The 22,606-nt window shown below is 47.4% G+C and overlaps 1 protein-coding gene across 5 annotated transcripts in view; it reads right to left on the reverse strand.

Annotated features, from left to right (window-relative positions):
• LOC119952035 (neuronal PAS domain-containing protein 2-like) overlaps positions 1 to 22,606 on the reverse strand; it is a 263,046-nt gene that overhangs the window by 84,469 nt on the left and 155,971 nt on the right. For 4 of the 5 annotated variants that reach the window (XM_038775515.1, XM_038775518.1, XM_038775516.1 and 1 more), the window contains 4 exons: positions 20,112 to 20,168; positions 15,045 to 15,193; positions 14,066 to 14,157; positions 8,707 to 8,796 (listed from right to left, as the gene is read on the reverse strand). In XM_038775515.1, the coding sequence (XP_038631443.1) occupies positions 8,707 to 8,796; positions 14,066 to 14,157; positions 15,045 to 15,193; positions 20,112 to 20,168 (388 nt within the window). The remainder of the gene's footprint in view (positions 1 to 8,706; positions 8,797 to 14,065; positions 14,158 to 15,044; positions 15,194 to 20,111; positions 20,169 to 22,606) is intronic. The other variant, XM_038775520.1, reaches the window with a different exon arrangement.

The raw sequence follows: 22,606 nt of genomic DNA on the forward strand, positions 1-22,606 counted from the left end.
AAATATGCCAGGAATTGTAGAGGTACGACATCCTCAGAATGTGACACTCTGAGGTTGTTTTGGGGATTAATCAATTATCACGGTAAAGCCCCAAATTTAGCAACACAATTGCAGCCTTTACACTCTTTATTATGTGCCAAACAGGTATGGTACTGGACAGAAGAATGCGATAGTCCGTCTAAACAGGTAGAAGAAGCCTTGAAGAAGTCAGAGCTATAAGTTGACTACAATTCCAAGCTGAAGTTACAGCTTGCTTATGATGCTTTGCCCTTTGGGGTTGGTGCAGTTGTCTCGCACATTATGCCTTCAGGAGAAGAATGACTGATAGAATTTGCTTCATGAACTCTTGCTAGAGCAGAAATGAGTTACAATCAGCCACCAAACAAAGCTTTGAGCATCATCTTCAGAGCGGGACAATGTCAGTCCTGTGCACCCCTTACACGTGTGCGAATGGCCAACACAGCTATGACAGAGGATACACATAGACTATACTGGTCCAATTGATCCTAGTGATTGTAGATGCACACTCTAAATGGCTGGAAGTAGTGATTATGAAATCCATGATGACAGAGCAAACTATGGAGAAATTGGGTGAAATATTTGCAAGACCAGGTCGTAAATGACAATGGAAGGCAATTCAAAGATTACTTAGGAAATGGTATACAGCACATCAAGCAGCTATGTATGAACCTGCAAAAAATAGATTGGCCAAGTGATTCGGACAGTCATTTAAACATTTCATCAAGGCATCAAAGGATCAAGGTACATTGCGAAGATGAGTGAACAACGTTTTGATGTCATACCGGAACACAGCTCAAGCAACGACACAGAGTTCACCAGCAATGCTGCCTTTCAAAAGAAAGCTAAGAACAAAATTTGACCTTTTGATACCACCTGATATCTCAGAGACTGTCAAACAATAACAACAAGCAGAGATTGCTAGGGGGGAAGAAAGCTCTAAGAAGCGGGCATCACTCAAGGAGAGCGAGTGCCAGCCAGAAGTTCCACCACCAATGAGAAATGGGTAACTGATTCTATCCAAGCAAAATCATGTGCAGTGACATACACCGTGCAGATGGTGAAAGATTTTGGCGACGTCATGCCGACCAACTACCCGCTTCACAAGAGTGAGAACACTGAAAGTTCGCAAGAAGTGATTCCATCGGAAAATCTAAGCAGTGATACTTCTGAGCAGAGACCCAAAACGCAGAGACAAATTCAGATTCTGCTTCTGAGTGCTTTTCAATACCTACGGAACACACACTGGAGTAACTTCACAGGAAGTACCACCCACTGAAGAAAAAGAAGGCACTTCAAGGGTCTCGAGTAACCAGGTTCCAGAACGTCGAGGACAACCTGAAAGAAATAGACGTCTATCTGAGAGTCTGTCTTATTAAATTGTCAATATGTAAAAAGATCACGATGCAAACTTATGTGTCTTATGTGTAGAAGGTCTGTTGTTAAACGTAAGAAAAGTTGTCATCATACTAAAGGAGTAATGGGGGAGGGGTGTTGTGTATCTGTGAATACATCCATGCTGGTGGAACATCATAGGATTTGTATTGACGTCAGCAGTGTTGCCACAAGCTTTCAGTTCCCCATCTAAATTTTTATGAGGAACGTCTCCTAATAAACCTCACGTGGTGATGTAAGTGTGTAGCACTTCCATACCTTCTCTCTTTGCAGCACTCAGGGAATGTAACAGTTCCCAAAGTAAATTCATATGACTCAATCAGGAGAAACTTGAATTGTGCAAGAGGTCATTGGACGTTGCGAAAAGGGAAAAGGGTCAATTTGGGTTTCTACAAAAGGTGAACTAGATGGGCTGAATGGTCTCCTTCATCTGTACTTATTGGGGATCTTGTACAAACTGAGGGAGAGAATGGGTCTCATATCATGCAAGATCAAAATTTTGTGGTTGTTTATTGAAAAAATAACATGCCAGTGCATCTGCGTATATATGCACACACATGGAGACACAGACAGACACACATACATAGGCACACATGTGGAGACACAACACACACATGTGTAGGCACATATGTGGAGACACACAGACACACAACACACACACACAAGTAGGCACACACATGGAGACACACAAAGCCACACAACACACACGTGTAGGTGTGGTGATATGATCGGCATACTCGTCTGCCATTGGGCCAGAACGTCGGCTTACCATTGGCCCTTGTCGGTCATGTGCCTCTCGACCGATTGGCCGAGAGGCTGAGTTAACCACGCCTCTATTAACGAGGTATAAATGCTCAGACGCCTGACGATCGTCCCTTTCCACTGTAGACGATCGCAGAGCTGTGCTCTAGTCAATTAAAGCCAGACTTTGGTAAATCACTCGCCTCGCGTACAATCGATGGTACATCAGTAGGCACACATGTGGAGACACATGCAGACACAACACACATATATGTGTAGGCACCCATGTGGAAACACACACAGACACACATGCACGAGTAGGCACACATGTGGAGACACACGCACACACACAACACACATTCACGCATCTGCAGATATGTACGCAACACTGACTTTCTAAGACGTCATTCCACTTCACTAGTTTAAAGGCATAATTCCAAGCTTGTACTCTGCTGCTGAAAGGGCAAAGAACTGATCCTGAGCCTAATGAATCTTGCATTGGGCTCGTTTGTATTTTATTGCGAAAGTTTTAATAAAATTCAAATATTCCAGTAATTATTTTACTTGACAAGATAACTGCGCCTAATTAGGTTACTGAAGGCCCATCTCAGTTACACCGATTGGATGTTCAAAAGGAAGCAAAACTTTCACCGTCTCTCAACAAACAGCTTGAGAAACTGAAACAATGAACATTATAGCTTGCTGGTCCTCCTGGGAATTATTTTCAATGCTGAAGTGTTATTATAGAAATGTTGGTTTTACAGCCACATGGTGCAACACGTTAGGACAAGAGAGACCTTTTGGAGGGTTTCCTAAGGAGCAGTTTAGTGTCGGAGCTTTCACAATTAACAAGATCATTTTATTCTTGATAGTCCTCCTCGTCACGTTGGGGCACATTGGTATTCTACATGCCCAAATTTAGAAGGTGACTTCCTGGGACATTTTACTGGGCTAAAAGTGTTATATAAATGCAAGATGCTGTGTGTTGACTGACTAGAAAATAGGAGCAGGAGCAGGTAATTCAAGCCTGTTCCGCCATTCAATATGATCATGGCTGATCCTCTATCTCATTGTCATTCTTGCACACTCTCCCCATACTCCCTGATGCCTTCAGAATCCAGAAATCCATTTAACTCTTTCTTAAATATATTTAGTGATTGGCCTTCACAGACTTCTGTGGTAGCGAATTCACCCTCTGAGTGCAGAGGTTTCGGCTCACCTCAGTCCTACCCTGAGAAGGTGACCCCTTGTTCTAGACCTATTGTCCATAGTGTCCATAATTGCCCTTAGTGTTGGGTGGGGTTACTGGGTTATGGGGATAGGGTGGAGGTGTGGACCTTGGGTAGGGTGCTCTTTCCAAGGGCTGGTGCAGACTCGGTGGGCCAAATGGCCTCCTTCTGCACTGTAAAAAATTCTATGATTCCCTTTTGAAAGTTACGATTGAATCTGCTTCCACCACCCCTTCAGACAGTGCGTCCCAGATCGCGCCAGCATTGTTACATGCCCCCCCCTCCTCCCCCCGCCCCATTGCTGGTTCAGAGATGTTGTGCGCCTCTCAATGCCTTGTCAGTGATCAGTTAACTCATCATAGACCCAGGTGTGGGCATGGAATTTGTTTAAGTTTCAATAGCCAATGCTTCACTGAGTCATGTATCTAACCACGGAACTGTGATTTCGTTAAAGTTTCAGTAATCAAATGAGTTAGTTGTTAAACTGACTTAGTTAGTGACTAGTTTCTTTGATGAGGAGTGGGTTGTGGTTTGCGTTTCAGAATGGAACTGAAGATTAGAAGGATTGGACGAGGGTGATCAATTCAGATTTATACCACCACACTTTGCTCTGAGTTAGTTAATGAAAACACTCAGGACCTCATATTTGACTTTCTATAAAGATCAGAGAGAATTTTGCAGCGATCCAGAGTCCATGATGGCAGAGTTGGGCAAATCATAGAATCATAGAATCCCTACAGTGCAGAAGGAGGCCATTTGGCCCATCGGGTCTGCACCGGCCCTTGGAAAGAGCACCCCACCTAAGCCCATACCTCTACCCTATCCCCGTAACCCCACCTCACCTTTTTGGACACCAAGGGCAATTTAGTATAGCCAACCTACCTAACCTGCACAACTTTGGACTGTGGGAGGAAGCCGGAGCACCCGGAGGAAACCCACGCAGACACGGGGAGAACGTGCAGACTCCGCACAGAAATGACCCAAGCCGGGAATCGAACCTGGGACCCTGGAGCTGTGAAGCAACTGTGCTAACCACTATGCTACTGTGCTGCCCAACTATGTATGTAGGTGTTAATGCTCCATACAAGCCTTATTTCATCTAAACCCCATCATCTTAATCTTTTAGGTGCTTCTAAATGATTCATTCAATGAATGGAAGCAAACACGGGGAATGTAAATATTGATTCCCTGGTTTTCACTACTTTTGCTGTCTGATTTTATCTCATACATGAATGTCCTTGCATGGTTTATCCCATCTGTTTTCAGGGCACATACATTTTGTCAGATTTAGCAATCCACACGCTTAACAAATGCGTTGAGTTTTTAAGCCCTTGTTCAGGTTATCATTCTTGAAATGGGTTCCCTTGAGTAAACCTTGCACTGGTCTGAGGAGCAGTGAATCTGACAAAGTCCACTATCTGTCTCATTATTCTTTTTATTGACTTCAGAATGAATAGAATAGTTGGCCAGCCTGCACAATCCTTTAGGCTAATTTCCATTAACCTGCCTCGTTCTTCAGAGTTCAAAGATTTCCATCTCATCAACCGCCACTCTATGTTACTGATGAGCTGTGCGCATTCTCGTAATGATTTGACTGACATCTTATGATGGCTCTCTTTTTTACTTGAACATAAGCTGTGTGCTAGGAAGCTGTTTGACAAGTGGCAGGAACCCTTTGGAATATTGACCCAATATCTGGGAGTCTGTACTGTCAGTGGCTGCCATTTAACAGCCCCGTTGACCGTGGCCCCAAATCCCATAATGGCCGCTAAATCTTGCGAGAGGCCAAAAACGGGTTTGCGCCGGCGAGATCTCAGGCTGAGATCTTCCCAACCCGCCCGTGATGTAACTAGGTTTACGCCCATTCAGGGTGTGAGCCTGATTTGCATAAACATATAACACATTAGCGGCCCTGATGCCGCCACTTCTGCCCTCATCCTAACTACCCGCCCAACCCATGTGGTGTCATGTCCGCACAATCCCGACTGGTTTCCAAAAACGAAAACCAGTTGACTTGGCCACACTGGAGGCGCACAGTTAAATATAACCCCCTAGGGGCACTGCCAGGGGCACTGTCAGGGTGCCCTCTGGGGGGCTCCACTGCGGGAGTTCACCTTATCGATGAGGGTGGGGGTTGCCTTTCTGTTTGTGTGGTCTCAACGTCCATGGGGGTATAAGGGGGCAGGTTTCCCCTCATCTGTGGAGGGGAGAGGCTCAATATCTGATGTGTTATCTGTGTTGGTCTAACATCGACTGCAACTGGATGCAGTGAAACGAGAAACAGGCTTCCGACACAGGAGACGGTCCAACACTGTTTTATTGAACCTGTTGATTGCTGTACATAATCTGCTGTGGGTTGACACTCTATTAACCTGACTGATAACCTCCTACTGCCTTGACCAGACTAGCTTTCGATCACATGGTGATGATGTTCATTGGCATGTGCAGTGCGACTATCTCCCTAGCCGTGTCCTGTGAGAGCGGGAGAGTCTTAATGCCCTGTGGGCTTTATAGTGGTGGTGTCCTGTCTGGTGATTGGTTGTTCTGTGTCGTGTGTGTTCATTGGTTATCCTGTGTGTCAATCACTGCCTATCTGCATCTCATGATAAACATGAGTGGATATTATGACAATATCCATTGAGGGGGTGGGGGGGTCCCCTTGTTTGTGGAAGGGCTCAATGTCCATGTGGGGGTGGGAGTTTCCCTTTGTCTGTGGAGGCTCAATGTCCGTGCGTGGGGTTTTCCCGTGTCCCTGGGGAGTTTTGGTGTCCATGTTGGAGTGGGGGGGGGGGGGGGGGCTGCCTTTTAGTTAAATTGGAGATCGGGGCACCCCTCCAGCTGACTGTGTGAATCTCTCTTCTCCTTTGAAATGTTACTGCGTGCTGGTCAATATGATGAGAAAAGCTCACTGCAAGCTTCGCATTGTTATTCTTCGGGAAGGTTTCGGCCAGTGTCTCAGTTTAGTCGGCTGTTGAGCTGTGGCTCTGTGCTCATCCACCACCTTTGTCTTCAGCCACCCCCCCCCCCCCCACACACATTATACATTTGGTGAGACCAATGTTATTTTGAACATTTTGGGGCTACCGCATTTCCCACTGACAGTTTTCATTCATTATTTTGTTGAATATCCATGATCGAATAAAGCCGAATGAGAGGCAGGCGGTATCACTGACTCCCATCTAATTGGTCAGGGTTTAAAGTGCGTTAGTAAATTAGCCATTTCTCATCCATGTACAAGAGGGAGATAGATTTCTGATTTAGACAGAACAGGCAGGGAGGTGCATTCAAAACCAGAAAGAGATGAGCCATGATCTGAGTGAATGGCGGAGCAGACTCGGAGGGCTGAATGACCTACTTCTGCCGCTACTTCCTTTGTTCTTAACATACAAACTCCACCCAGTCACCCTCGGCCAGAATTGAACCCGGGCTCCTGGTGCTGTGAGGCAGCAGTGCTCACCACTCTGCCACCCAAATCCAGCAAGAGTGAAAGAACGGTGACATAGTTCCAAGCCAGGGTGGTGTGTGGCTTGGAGGGGAACTTGTGGATGGTGGCTTTTCCGTGGGTCTGCTGCCTTTGTCGTGAGTTTGGAAGGTGCTGTCGAAAGAGCGAGTTGACGCAGCGCATCTTTTAGTTGGTACACACTGCTGTCCCTGTGTGTCGGTGATGGAGGGAGTGAATGTTTACAGACCTCCACCTCCAATTCATTCTGAGTTGCACTTTGTTTTAGAATGTGTCATGATAAAAAATGTTAACTTGATCTTCTGCAACTTACGAGCTGCAAATTAGATGTCATCTCATTTGAAATAGCTACATCTCAAATGGGATGATACCGAGGTTTAAACTAATGTGTGCATAAATAACAGTGATTTACCACATTATTTAAGATTATTTGGCTGAAGTCATATATGAAATGAAATGAAAATTGCTTATTGTCACGAGTAGGCTTCAATGAAGTTACTGTGAAAAGCCCCTAGTCGCCACATTCCGGCGCCTGTCCGGGGAGGCTGGTACGGGAATCGAACCGTGCTGCTGGCCTGCTTGGTCTGCTATAAAAGCCAGCGGTTTAGCCGAGTGAGCTAAACCAGCCCCATTAACATACAAACTCCACCCAGTCACCCTCGGCCAGAATTGAACCCGGGCTCCTGGTGCTGTGAGGCAGCAGTGCTCACCACTCTGCCACCCAAATCCAACAAGAGTGAAAGAACGGTGACATAGTTCCAAGCCAGGGTGGTGTGTGGCTTGGAGGGGAAGTTATTTATAACTTTATGAATTTCTTTTAAAAATTTATCATAAAATTTAGCAGGTGGGATACGGAAGGCATTCATTTATTTCAGTCCTCTACTAATAACGATGCACTAATATTAAGTTAGTGATTGATAAAGCCAATGATGTTCTGTAAGTTGAATTTCAATGTTCTTTATGATCTTTGATGTGGAGTGTGGTGGTATGATTAGCATAGCTGCCTGCCATTGGTGCAGAACACCGGCTTACCATTGGCCCTGGTCGGTCATGTGCCTCTCAACCGGTTGGTTGAGACCTGTCATGTGACGGCTCCCCGATTGGTCGAGAGGCTGAGTTAACCCCGCCTCCAGGGCGGCGTATAAATACCCAGTACTCCCGGCGGTCATCCTTATACTGTAATCGACCGCAGGGTTAACATCTAGCTGATTAAAGCCATACATTTGTCCAGCAACTCGTCTCGCGTTCAATTGATGGTACATCATGGAGATGCCGGCGTTGGACGGGGTTGAGCACAGTAAGAAGTCTTACAACACCAGGTTAAAGTCCAACATGTTTGTTTCAAACACTTGCTTTCGGAGCACTGCTCCTTCCTCAGGTGAATTCACCTCCGAAAGCTAGTGTTTGAAACAAACATGTTGGACTTTAACCTGTTTATGGTCTTTGTTCAGGCATGAAGGAGTTCCAGCTATACCAGTAAATGCAGAGAGACAATCAAAAATACACAGTATTTTCCAAAGCTGGGAAGAACAATGAGTAAAAACTCAATATAGTAATTTTCGATGTAACAAATGAGAGGCTACAGGCCACGATTATTAAACCTGCGAGTGAAGTGTTCAGACTTTCAATCTGAGCTGCACAATAAAGAGTTCTCACAGTGGGAATAACCTTGCCTGTAGCCGCTCTTATCCACGTTTACAGAATAAAACAATATACCACAACGTTTACAGAAAACAGCAGATCAAAAATCAATCTGCTTTCTTATTTGTCTCATCTGACCCTGTAGGTTCCCACATGCCCAGACCATGCATTTGAAGGTGCAATAGGAGAAAGTCTCACCGAACAATTCTGCCACACACTCACCGGTAAATGCCCGAGCAATGAAGAAACGCTGTCGGAGATATAAATAATGTTTCCGTCGGCGCTAAGTGCTATGAGAAACCCATCTAAAGCCTGAAAGGAAATGAAAAGAAAAGCACACGCAGGCATCAACACTCTACTTCAATGAAATAAACATTCCAATCTGCTTTTGAACAAGAACACGTTCTCAGCCAGTTCTCACTCCATGGGCGCGACACAGTGGCACAGTGCTTAGCACTGCTGCCTCACAACACGGGCAACACGGTAGCACAGTGGTTAGCACAGCTGCTGCACAGCTCCAGGGTCCCAGGTTCGATTCCCGGCTTGGGTCACTATCTGTGCGGAGTCTGCACGTTCTCCCCGTGTCTGTGTGGGTTTCCCCCGGGTGCTCCGGTTTCCTCCCACAGTCCAAAGATGTGCAGGGTAGGTGGATTAGCCAAGCTAAATTACGCTTAGTGTCCAAAAAAAGGTTAGATGGGGTTAAGGGGACAGGGTGGAGGTGTGGGCTTAGGTAGGGTGCTCTTTCCAAGGGCTGGTGCAGACTCAATGGGCCGAATGGCCTCCTTCTGCACTATAAATTCTGTAACAATTCTATGACAATGCCAGGGACCCGGGTTCAATTCTGGCCTTGGGTGAGTGTCTGCGTAGAATTTACATGATCTCTCAGTGTCTGTGTGGGTTTCCCCCGGTTGCTCTGGTTTCCTCCTACAGTCCAAAGATGTGCCGGTCAGGTGGATTGGCAATGCTGGGTGGTGTTACTGAGATAAGGCGGGGGCGTGGGTTTGGGTGGGGTGATCCTTCAGAGGGTCAGAGCAGACTCGATGTGCCGAATGGCCTTCTTTGACACTGTAGGGATTCTAGAGTTCTATGCTTTGAAGTGAAGCAAATGTACCATGACTGATCTACAGACATCAAAGCTTGAATGGATGATTAAAGCAAAAACAAAATAGGTTTCTATGCTGATGGTATAACCTGTGTATGGTCAGCCTAGTGCACGGCATGCACAGGAGTTTTATCGCCCTGTTTAAGAGTCTCCAAAGCAAGCTACTGAAAGATCTACGTGAATACAGAACTTCAATTTCTCATACGAACGCACATTCTCTAATCCCATAGCAACGTACCCCGCTTAATGTGGCCCAATGATTTTGGGCACAGGTTCTTCGAGCCAAAGGTTTGTGAGTCCAAAGTACATGCTACAGTTTAATTAGCTAAAACCGTGTGGTTAAGCAGTGCACGATATGGAACACTGCAAAGTTTCCTGCTGTTTGTTCAGCTATGAGCAGCTGACCTGCTGGGCCGTTGGTGCACATGGTTATCTGAAGGCAGCTGGAGATAGCTCAACTTCCATTTAGAGGCCTTCCCCTAAGGCTCCATTAGGGTCTGGTCAACCAGCATACCAAACTACTGTGGACTTTTTCTGGTTCAGACATGAAATTATTGCAGCACGGTAGCATTGTGGATAGCACAATTGCTTCACAGCTTCAGGGTCCCAGGTTCGATTCCAGCTTGGGTCGCTGTCTGTGCGGAGTCTGCACATCCTCCCCGTGTGTGCATGGGTTCCCTCCGGGTGCTCCGGTTTCCTCCCACAGTCCAAAGATGTGCAGGTTAGGTGGATTGGCCATGATAAATTGCCCTTAGTGTCCAGAATTGCCCTTAGTATTGGGTGGGGTTAGTGGGTTATGGGGATAGGGTGGAGGTGTTGACCTTGGGTCGGGTGCTCTTTCTAAGAGCCGGTGCAGACTCGATGGGCCGAATGGCCTCCTTCTGCACTGTAAATTCTATGATAAATGCTATGATAAAATCAAGACTGCCAATGTGCTGCAAATAATGTTTCTGATCTTCTGTGAGTTAGCAGGTATGTCATCTCAGAACCGTGCCATGTTTAAATGCATTTGTATTTAAATGTGGACATTTTTAAATGTGCTCATGTTTAAATACACAAATGTATAAATTCGCCCATGTTTAAATGTTAACTGAGCTCCACTTTGCATAAGTACAGAACTGTGCATTAATAAAAATATAATTTGATGCAATCAGTTCTCACTGTACCTGAGCAGATATAGCAGCTACTTCACAATGTTTAGAAAAATGTAACTGATCTGTGAATCTGAGCGCACATAATAAAATTGATCGCATTTAACAACATCCAACTCAAGATTATTTAAAACTGAAGAGGAAGTTATCATAGAGTTTACAGTGACGAAGGAGGCCATTTGGCCCATCGAGTCTTCAACGGCCCTTGGATAGAGCACCCTACTTAAGCCCACTCCTCCACGCCTCTAACCCAGTAACCCCAGCTAACCTTTTGGAAACCAAGGGACAATTTAGCATAGTCAATCTACCTCATCTGCACATCTTTGGACTGTGGGAGGAAACTGGAGCACCTGGAGGAAACCCACGCAGTTATGGGGAGAACGTGCAGACTCTGCGGAGACAGTCACCCGAGGTCGGAATTGAACCTGGGGCCCTGGAGCTGTGAGGTAGCAGTGCTAACCACTGTGCCACCGTGCCACCCAATATTTATTTTCTGTGTGGCAATAGTGTCATACTGCAGTTAGAATGGTGGAGAAGTAATTGTTTTAAATTAATGCATCAAAGGAAAACTATCATGTTCTCTTAGTTATTCCAGAGTAATTCTTACCTTATGCTTTCCGGCCTTAAAACTAGTTTAATTGTGAGAGGGTTTTTACAGCTGGCACTTTAATGTGACCTGAACTATCTTGGATCAGTGAACGGAGGAAAGGGTCCAACTTTCTGGCACTGATGCTCAACATTTAATTCATCGAAGTAGCACCAAAACTTTACTAACTGATTTCCCTACACTTAACTTGCAGGGCATAATCCTGAAATTGTTTCTCTACTTTCATGAGTATGGCTTATAATGTACTTCCTGTTTATTCCCTGTTTGTTCCGTTATTTCCTTATTCTTTTATTTTTGCCGTTACATTTCTGATCCATGGATGCTTAACGGACATGCCACTTTAAGGCAAGAGGCCTGTATCTTTAATTCAAGCAGGAAGAATCCAGAAGGCTGTGCTGGTTTAAACAGGAGCTCATGTTTAAACAGGCCAGCATCAGTGACAGAGAGATGGGTAGGGACTCGGTTTGGTTGATTAGCTGGTGGCCAATGGATTGACCCAAAATGCTGTGCTCTGTCCGGTAACAGGTGGTGATTGGGTCTGAACAGATCCCATTGGAATGCTTTTCCGAGTCCAAGGTTGGAGTTTGGTTTCAGTGTTTGTTCTGGCAGGGCAGTGAAGGGAACCAGTAAACTCTCTCCAGAAAGTTCCACCTAACTCTCTCCAGGGAAGGTGATTGTGATTGCCGACGCTTCCTCCAGAAAGCCTGTGGGGCTGCATTCATCATACTACAGAGGCCTGAAGGCAAACAAAGAGCTGAAAGCAAAGCTTGATGTGAAATAAGGTGCCTCTCCAAAAAAAGTTTTGAATCATTCATTTCTATACTGCAGAGACTCCAAATGAATGAATCTACAAAGAAAATCATTAGAGGCTACAAACCAAGGACTTTAACTGCAAGCTTGCTGTGAAGAAAATTGTGCTAGAACCATCATGTGGAGCAAAGACTCTTCCCTCTACTTATGATTTTTACCCCTTTCCACCCCGCTATGTTTTTCTGTCTTGAGTGTGTGTAGAGGGTGGGGGAAAGTGAAAGTGGGTATTAGTATTAGCTTGCCGTTAACCAGTTGCATTTATTGGTTACTTCATGATATAAATAAAATATATTCTTGTTTACATTTACAAACCCAGTGACTGTGATTGTTGGGCCATCAAGGGGCCAAATACTTTGGTTATTTTTATAAGCATTATTGGTTAATTGACTTATGTTGTGACTCAGGGGCACGTGCGGCTGTAATTGACCACACACGAGCCCGAGGTGTCGTAACAGGCTGTATTTGGAAATAAATTTACTGATGGAGAAGTATTTTGGAACATGGTGAGAATGTAATAAATTGCTAAAATAAAAAAACCTACGTGGAAACATTCAACAGAGATTCATTGGGTGGGATTTTCTAGCCACAACATCGTCACAGGCAATCACTTTTACATAGAATTACATAGAATTTACAGTGCAGAAGGAGGCCATTCGGCCCATCGAGTCTGCACCGGCTCCTGGAAAGAGCACCCTACCCAAGGTTAACACCTCCACCCTATCCCCATAACCCAGTAACCCCACCCAACACTAAGGGCAATTTTGGACACTAAGGGCAATTTATCATGGCCAATCCACCTAACCAGCACATCTTTGGACTGTGGGAGGAAACCGGAGCATCCGGGGGAAACCCACGCAGACACGGGGTGGAAGTGCAGACTCCGCACAGACAGTGACCCACGCCGGAATCGAACCTGGGACCCTGGAGCTGTGAAGCGATTGTGCTATCCACAATGCTACCGTGCTACATCAATGGCTCTCCAACATTTCCCGTCTCGCCCGCGGCGATAGCCATTGATGTTAGGGCTGGAAAATCTCACCCGTTAGGTTACAGTAACCTACTGCTCAGCTGTCAATACTGTATCATTTAAAAACCAAAGGAACGTATCATTTTTTAATGTGTATTCTACTGCAAACAATTTAATTGATTCCAAAATCATTCTCAGGATGTGTGCGTGGTTGATAAGGCTGAAATTTATTGTTCATCCCTAGTTGCCTTGTGATGTTGGGCCAGCTTCTTGAACACCTGCAGTCCCTATGGTGAAAGCTCTCCCACACTGCTGTTAAAGGTGACTGACCGATTTCTGCTCTTTACTGAGGAAGATGCATTTTGAGGCAAACAGGGAACCTGTTGGATGACCAGACGTTCTGCCACTTTGCTCCCTGCTCTGAGACATACCTTAAATGAAGGTTATGTTCCAATTGTCAGACCCATAGTCGCACCCATGGTTACATTACAGGAATAGTCCTCCAGAGGCTCCGAGCTAATGATCCAGCAACGTGCGTTCAAATCCCAATGCAGCAACGCTGAATTCAATTAACTAATTAAAATCTGGAATTAAAGGTATAAGTAAAGGTGACCACGAGGCTACCGGATTGTGGTTAAAAACCCACCGTTTGAGGAAATAAATTTGCTATCCTTACCCAGCAGTGTGGTTGGCTCCTAACTGCTCTCTGAAATAGCCTCAGTTGTATTCAGGAAGGCAGCTCACCACCGCCTCCTCCAGGGCAATTAAGGATGGGTAATAAACGCTGATCTTGTCAGCGCCGCCCATATCCTGTGAATGAATAAAAAAACTTTCTCGATCCAACCCTTTGCATCAGTGCTGCTTTCCAATCTCCACCTGCGTGAAGTGCCTGACCTCTACCCTGCGGACGGGCGAATGGGTCGTACCGAACACATCTTACTTACCTCCAACATCAACTGCGTGAACTCTTCATTACTAAGAAAAGAGGGCTTCCAATCCTGCCTGATTTCACAAGCTTCTGTCTGGGCTGAGAGCTCTGGAAAAGGAAAATAGGTTTGAAATCTGTTGGGCAAAACAGATTTAAGAGCTGGTTTGAACCACATTTTTTTCTAAGTTCACCGCATAACAAGCATGATGTTAATGATCAAACCCGGCTAACCTTGAGTATTTCAGTTCGCTGTGAAGGAGTCTAGTTAGAAGATCTGGCTGATGACCTGTGCCCCTAGTTAGTCACTGAATGGAATAAACTCAGTTTTAAGAATAGATTAGGTAGATGTTTTAAGAACAATGAAAATAAAGGGATATGGGGGGGGGACACAGAATCATAGAATTTACCGTGCAGAAGGAGGCCATTCGGCCCATCGAGTCTGCACCGAAAATGTGAGTAGGAGCAGAATAAAGCTCCTCAAGCTGGCTCTGCCATCCAGCAAAATCTTTGCTGTTAACTTCTTTTTTTAGCTGATCATTACCCCAGTCATTGCCCCCAAAATTCACTGATCTCAGTCTGGAGTATATTCATCAACCTTGTTTGTGGATAACACGATTTAGTGCCCAAGGGGCAAAGCGGGTTGCCATGTTTATGCAGACCAGGGCATCAGTAGATGCTGTCGATTTTGTGAAAGGGAAAAGATAATTATTTAGTTTTGTTCACTGAGTGCTTTGAAATTTCCACGATTTCAGATAACTGGCTTACAGTAAGGTGACAGAATCTTGACGGCGTAAACACAGAATTACTGAAACACCTCTTTGTTCTCTACTCTATTGTGAAGTTTCTGAAGAATTCACTCAGCATAGAACTAGGCCAGCTCACAAAGAGTCAGTAAAGGTGTCCTTGAGGTCTGAAGATTGGCTCTTGGATTATAATGGATGGGGACAAAGGACTGCTTTGACTACGAACCCTCATTGGATAATCAATGTTCTCACCTTTCTGCTTTTGTAAGAAATCAATTGTCCTCTGCAGCACAGTAGACTTGTCCATCTTATGTGTGGAGCCCTGCAGCATAGTACTAAGTTCTTTGATGAGCACATTGAACTGATCTCTTCGCTTCTTCTCAGACTTGTTGCGTGAAGCCCTTTGATGAGAAGGAAATCTTTTAGACCATGAGGTAAAATTGATTAACTCCAATTAAGACACCAGCAAACATGGCAGGTGTCATTGGTCTGCAGCATGGGGAGAAATATCACCAATTACAATGCATCAAATTTTTGATTTGAAAGAAATCTGGCAAAGACGTAAAAAATTCCCCTAAGACTGGGTGCTAATCACAAAATAGAAACAGAGAATGCTGGAAATACTCAGAAGCTCAGGCAGGATGGAGACGGGGGTGGCGGGGGCGGGGGAGGGAGGGGGTGGGGGGGTGGAAGATGAGTTAATAGTTAATAGAATCATAGAATTTATAGTGTGGAGGGAGGCCATTCGGCCCATCGAGACTGCACCAGCCCTTGAATGTTTCAGGTCAATGACCGGTGAAGAAAGAAATGAAATAGGTTTTTCGCCAGTGGAAGGAGGGAGGGAGCAGAAAGAAGAAACGGCAAGGCCTGTGGCAGGGTGTGAGTTGAGAGAGATGACATGACAAAAGGACCATGATAGAAAAACCAAAAGGTAGTGCTAATGGGTATATAAGAAACTAAAGCTGTGTTCAGGTGAGGCACCTGAGGCGCTCACCCCCTTACCTTTAGAGGGGCTGATTTGGCACAGTGGGCTAAACAGCTGGTTTGGAATGCAGAACAAGACCAGCAGCGCGGGTTCAATACCCGTACCGGCCTCCCCGAACAGGCGCCGGAATATGGCGACTGGGGATTTTCACAGTAACTTCGTTGAAGCCTACTTGTGACAATAAGCTATTATTATCATACCGATGCCCACGCAGCAACCATCTGACTAGAACATGAAGGAATAACGAAAGAAATGTGTCAAAGAACAACATATAGAACGAGATGCAGGCAGAGATTATGATGCAAAATTGTTGAACTCAGTGTTGAGTGCGGAAGGTCAGAGTGTGCTGAGTCGAAAGTTAAGGAGCTGGATTCTTCGCCGGGGGAGCGGAGCTCCCCGTGCAGCGGAGAATTCCATGTGGGGAATAAAAAAGGGATTGGCGCCCAAACCTCGATCTGTTCCCAATGCTCCGCTCTCCCGCTGGCAGCGGCATCGCTGTTCGCATCCCGCAACAGCGGGAGGATGAAAATTTGCCAAAAGGATTAACAATAGGGCAGCAGATTCTCGACACCTCCATGATGCTAGGCCCTCTGGGTTGGGATCCAGGTGGGCATGGATTGATGCCAGTACTTGCCAGCATTGTCCTGACGCAGTGGGCCTCGCAGTGGGCCAAGGGGGTAAGTATTTAAGGTAAGTACCCCCATAGTCTGTCGGAGTGCCCCCCCCCGCCCCCCCCCCCCCGCCCCCACAATGTCAGTCCTGTCTGCTCAGAACGGTGTGATTTGTGTTGGAACCCCTTGCGATCGTCGTCGATGGGAGAACATGATCTTCCGAATGGAGAATCCAGCCAAAGGTGACAGGCCGGAGAGCAAGGTCAGAATGAGAGCAATGTGGAGAATTAAGGTGACAAACGATAGGATCTCATGGGCCATGCTTACATGGGGGTGGGATTTCTCTGCCCCCACCCCCCCCCACCACCAGCGATGGAGGCAGCTCACTATTGGCTGCCGTTGGCATCTTCCTGCCCCGCCGACGTCTACGTCGTTTGGCGCGGAAACCGGAGCACCAGGAGGAAATTCATGCACACACGGGGAGAAAGTGCAGACTCCACACGGACAGTCAACCGAGGCCGGAATTGAACCTAAGTCTCTCTGGTGTTGTGAGGCAGCTGTGCTGACCACTGTGCCACCATGCTGCTCCACTTCTTCACCCAAAGGGGGGTAGAGGTTTGGAACAAGAACAGTTGTTAATTTTAAATCTGCGATCGATCAATCTTTGTGGAGCAAAGAATTTCAGAGATATGGGCTAAAGGCCAAATGTATATGGAGTTAGGTCACAGATCAGCCATGATCTCATTGAATGGCGGGCTAGGTTCGAGGGGCTGAATAGCCTACTCCTGTTTGTGTGTTTGTGAACACATCTTCAACAGACTGATGCGCCACTCGATGACCAAACGGGTTATATTGTGTGCCTCATTGTACCTGGTCTCCGCAGCGATCTGTAACCTCCGCACTAGCATCATCAGCCATGACCTGAGGGAATAACCCTTGTCCCCAAGGAGCCAACCCTGTAACTGGGGTGTTCCTCGAAGATTCCAGTGACTGGTCTAGGATGAAGCTGTCATTGACATTCCCTGCATAACGGGCACACAAACATTTAGTGGGCGCCCACTAGCTGGACATTTAGGGAGTGGAACCCCTTCCGGTTTATGAAATACACGGTTGTACTTATGGGCAGATGACTGTGAGATTCTACAGAGATACAGTGGAGCCCTGGAAGGACCCCCTGGCAAAGATGTTCAGGCTGCCATGACCTTGAGGCCACAGGGTGTGGGTGACCTCTAACGCCACATGACACCAGGGGCTGGATTCTCCGTAGCCCTTCGTACCGCGGGTTGCCTGCGAAAAAAATCGGTGTTAATCACTCCGGCGTCGGGGCCTTCTTTAAGGCCGCTATTCTCCGTTCCCGGAGGGGCCAGCAGCTGACTGACGCTATACGCGTCAGTTTCTCCAGCTGCGGAAGTGGTGAGACCCGGCGTATTTTGGAGGAGGAGAGAGACAGACCCGGCATTTGGGGGGGGGGGGGGGGGGGGGGGGGGTTGTTCCGGCATTTTGGGGGGGGTGTGTTCCGGCATTGGGGGGGGTGTGTTCCGGCATTGGGGGGGGGGGTGTGTTCCGGCATTGTGGGGGGGGGGTGTTCCGGCATTGTGGGGGGGGGGGGTGTTCCGGCATTGTGGGGGGGGGGGTGTGTTCCGGGATTTGGGGGGGGGTTGGGGGGTGCGGCGTTAGTGGGGGGTGGGGGTGGGGGTGTGGGGGTGCGGCGTTGGAGGGGGGTAGGCGTGGTGAAGGGGGTAGGGGTGGTGAAGGGAGGGGGTTGGGGTAGGGGCAGCTGCGTGCAGAGGGGGGGCGACGGTGCGTTGGCCCCGGGCATCAGTCGCCCCCCTCCTCTGCACGCCGCTGCCCCTACCCCAACCCCCTCCCCTCACCACCCCTACCCCCTTCACCACCCCTACCCCCCTCCAACGCCGCACCCCCCACCCCCCACTAACGCCGCACTCCCCCCCCCACTAATGGAGGAAGGAAGGGGGAGGAAGGAAGGGGGGGATGGAGGAAGGAAGGAGGGGAAGGAGGAAGGAGGGGGAAAAATAGAAGAGGGGGGTGTGGGTACCGGCCTTCAGAGGGAGGGGGACGGGGTGTGGGTACCGGCGTTGAGGGGGGGGACCCGGCGTTGAGGGGGGAGGGGGGACCCGGCGTTGAGGGGGGAGGGGGGGGACCCGGCGTTGAGGGGGGAGGGGGGGCGGACCCGGCGTTGAGGGGGGGGACCCGGCGTTGAGGGGGGGGACCCGGCGTTGAGGGGGGGGACCCAGCGTTAAGGGGGAGGGGGTTGCGGCGTTGCGAGAGATGGGGGCGGCGTTGGAGGGGGGTAGGGGTGGTGGGGAGGGGGGTAGGGGCGTTGGAGGGAGGTAGGGGTGGTGAGGGGGGGGTGGTTGGGGTAGGGGGCAGCGGCGTACAGAGGGGGGGCGACGGTGCGTTGGCCCCGGGCATCCGTCGCCCCCCCCCTCTGCATGCCGCTGCCCCCAAACCCCCCCGATGCCGCAACCCACCCCCCCCCGATGCCCCCCCATGCCGCAACCCACTCCCCCGATGGCCGCAACCCACCCCCCGATGCCGCAACCCACTCCCCCGATGCCCCCCATGCCCCCCCACGATGCCGCAACCCACCCACCGATGCCCCCCCATGCCCCCCCATGATGCCGCAACCCACTCCCCCGATGCCCCCCCATGCCCCCCCACGATGCCGCAACCCACCCCCCGATGCCGCAACCCACTCCCCCGTTGCCCCCCCGATGGCCGCAACCCACCCCCCGATGCCGTAACCCACTCCCCCGATGCCCCCCCGATGCCGCAAACCCACCCCCCCGATGCCGCAACCCACTCCCCACCCCCCCGATGCCGCAAACCACCCCCGACACTGAACGGCGTCAACCATCATCAATGGTTGACGCCGTTTTAAATCAACTGTGATTTTCGCCGACGTGACCCGTGGCCACGTCGGCGGGACTTCGGCCCATCCGGGCCGGAGATTTAAGGTCAGTGCAAAAAAAATGAAATCCCGCCGGCGCCAGCTGTTTTCACAGGCTGCCGGCGGGATTTGCACAACGCCGGTTTTTTACTGGCGGGAGAATTCGAAAACCTGCGGGAGCGGAAATAACGCCGCTTCCCGCCAATTCTCCGACCCTGCGTGGGGTCGGAGAATTTCGCCCCAGGTCTGCAAGCACATGGCACAGATGCCGCACCATCTCTTTTGTTAGGCGAAGTCTTCATCGACAGATGCTGTCGGGCAGCTCAAGGAAGGATACATGAGTCTGGGAGACCTGGGCTTGATCTGGAAGGTCTTCCCTCAGAGCTGCCTGCCCCACTTTGCTGCTGGAGTCTGTGCTCTTCGAGCACTGTGATGAGTAAGATTGCCAGCTCCACTGGTTCAATCCTGATTTTGATCAGAATACAGCGAGGAATGAGAGAGAGAGAGACAGACAGACACTTATGTGTCACAGCTACCAATCATCATTATCTCTCACAGCTCAGGTGCCCGTCCATCTCCAGAACAGGGCTTTCCCTCGCATATTCCCTCATCCACAGACTCTACTTTCAGGTGGGGAATGTGTTCAGCCATCTCAACTTCCTTTGACCAATGACCCATTTGGGGCATTCAACTTACAACATAAACACTGCAGGTGACCCTAGGAGGGGAGGGGGTCTATGTTGATTGTGTAGCATTTACAAAATTAGCCAAAGGGGTATTGGTTGGTCAAATAATATTTTCAATCCTCTCACCTCTTTGCCCTGTCTTTCTCATTGTCATCCATCAGCTCGCCTCCACAGCCGTTGTCCCTACAAAACAGAAACAGAAGCAAAACCAAATAATAATATCTGAAAGCCAACATTGGGCATGTTATTGAGTGTCTATTTCACCCAGCCATTGATTTCTACATTGGTAGTATTAGGATCCCGACCCAGTTGCTAGGATAGAAACCCCAATATTTAATTTAATTTGTAAGACTGTGTGGAAAGGATATTTTGCTCCAGGAATGATTTCACACACAAATAGAGAAAGGGTACATAAAAAACCCCACAGGATTCAAATTACTTTAACCTCATACAAGAAAATCATTTACAATTACCAGTTAATTAATTCTTAACAATAAAATGATACACTGTAACTCCTAACTACTATTGTTTTATCTCCAATTAAGTAAAATCAATCTCTAGTCAAAATCCATTTTTTAAATACAGTTAGCAAACTCAGCAACACTTGCTGTATAGAAATGTCACGGAGAAACTGCTTTGAGAGAGAGAGAGATCCTTTAGGAAACAACCTGCAGATTGTTGCCTGTATCAACCTACCGTTTAACTTCCCAGCATTTGGCAAGAAGCTCAGGTTCTGTTCGCAGCAACATCTAAACTGAAACTCAATACCTGATGGCTTCAGCTGCTGGCTCCTCCCATTAACTACATAATCTCTATCCCATTAATTGGATTATGACCACAACCCCCTTGATTATTTAAACCCCAGGGAACCTTCTTTCTATGAACAAAACTCCATTAGCCCTATTTAGGTAAACACCTTACATAGTTGGAATCAATGCTGATCTCATTTTTACAATGCTTTAATGATCCCTTCTGTAGCCACAATGTCTGCCTGTCTTTTAAAGTGGGATTTTTAAAACCTTACTGCAGTACATACATAAACACACTAATCCAGGCTTTTAACCATTACTGCACCAGATACATATACTACAATATATATATTTGAAATTTCTACATTCATCACAATGGCATTTGGGCACCTTTGGTGAAGCCAGCATTTTCTGCCTGTCCCAAATTGCCCTTTGAGGGTAGTTAAGAGTCAAGCACACTGCCGTGGACCTGGAGTCATACGTAGGCAGACCAGAGAAGGACGGCAAATTTCCTTCCCATGAAAGAGCATGAGTGAACCAGATAGATTTTACAACAATCAGTGATAATTTTATAATTACCATGACTTAAATATGCTTGCAATTCCAGATTTATTTCTTAATTAATTGGATCTATTAATTGACCGTAAATCCCACCAGCTGCCATGGTGGGATTTGAACTCACGTCCCCAGACCATTAGCCTGGGCCCTCTGGATTAACAGCCAAGTGATAATGCTATTAAACCGCTGTTCCTCATCAATGATGACCTACAACAGCAGCCAAGCGAGGATTTATATTGAAATTGTCAAGAGGAAAAAGGGCATGATGATCTTAATTTCAGTGCATGTAAGCTTGAAAAATTGCTTGCCATCGACTGGTTATTTTTTGATCACTGGGTACGAGAAATGCAAAAAGAAAATGGGGGCCTATGATGATGACATGTTCATGGGTGTAACCATACACAGCGCATAACTGATAAATGAATAATTATTTTAGTCACATAGACATTCTATGTTCAATCTGTCTGCTGCATCAAAAAGTAATCACATAAGACTTCAGGTAAGATAGGGACGTGGGGAAGAATAGCAATCTGGATGGAATTAAACCGATTGTATCAGGAAGAGAATTTAATATTGGTAATAGAGCATTAGCAACAGGAGCTGCAGCAGGGGGGATAAAACAGGAGGCGTGTAAAATTAAAGGCATCATATCTCAATGCATGAAACCTTCAGAACCAGTTGTATAGTGGCCATTGTTGAGGCATGGCTGCATTGGGATGAAGGTTGGGGATTAAATATTCCAGCATTCTTGACTATTAGAAGAGATGAGCAAACAGAAAAGGGAATGCGTAGCCCCGATAATAAAGAATGAGATAAAGATAGAAGGGGGAAAGCCTCTTAACCCACAAAGTCAGGGTACAGATTGAGTATGGGTCGTGCCACACGGTAACAAAGGGCAGGAAACACTGGTGGGAGTTCTTTCAGTATTTTCTGCAATTCCCCTTTGAAAGCTTTCATGCTCTAACCAGCCTTTCAGGCAGTCAAAACAACTCACGGCATTAAAAAGATTCTCCGCATCTCACCTCCGGCTCATCTGCCAAACGTCTTTGCTCTGCGCCTTCTGGTTACTAAGCCATCTGCCACTGGAACTAGTTTCCCCTTACTTACTCTGTCAAAACCCTCCGTCACTTTGAGCACCTTGATTAAATTTCCCCATAACCTTATTTTGTGGCTCAGGAATGTTGAACAATTTATTGGCAATTATCAGTCAGAAGGATTTGATGGGGTAGATAGAGAGGAACGATGGGCCGATCTTCCCAAAAGGGAACAAAGTCCCCGAGCGAGCACGTTTAGAACATAGAACAGTACAGCACA

This window comes from Scyliorhinus canicula, chromosome 17 (assembly GCF_902713615.1).
Source record: "Scyliorhinus canicula chromosome 17, sScyCan1.1, whole genome shotgun sequence".
Lineage (NCBI taxonomy): Eukaryota > Metazoa > Chordata > Chondrichthyes > Carcharhiniformes > Scyliorhinidae > Scyliorhinus > Scyliorhinus canicula.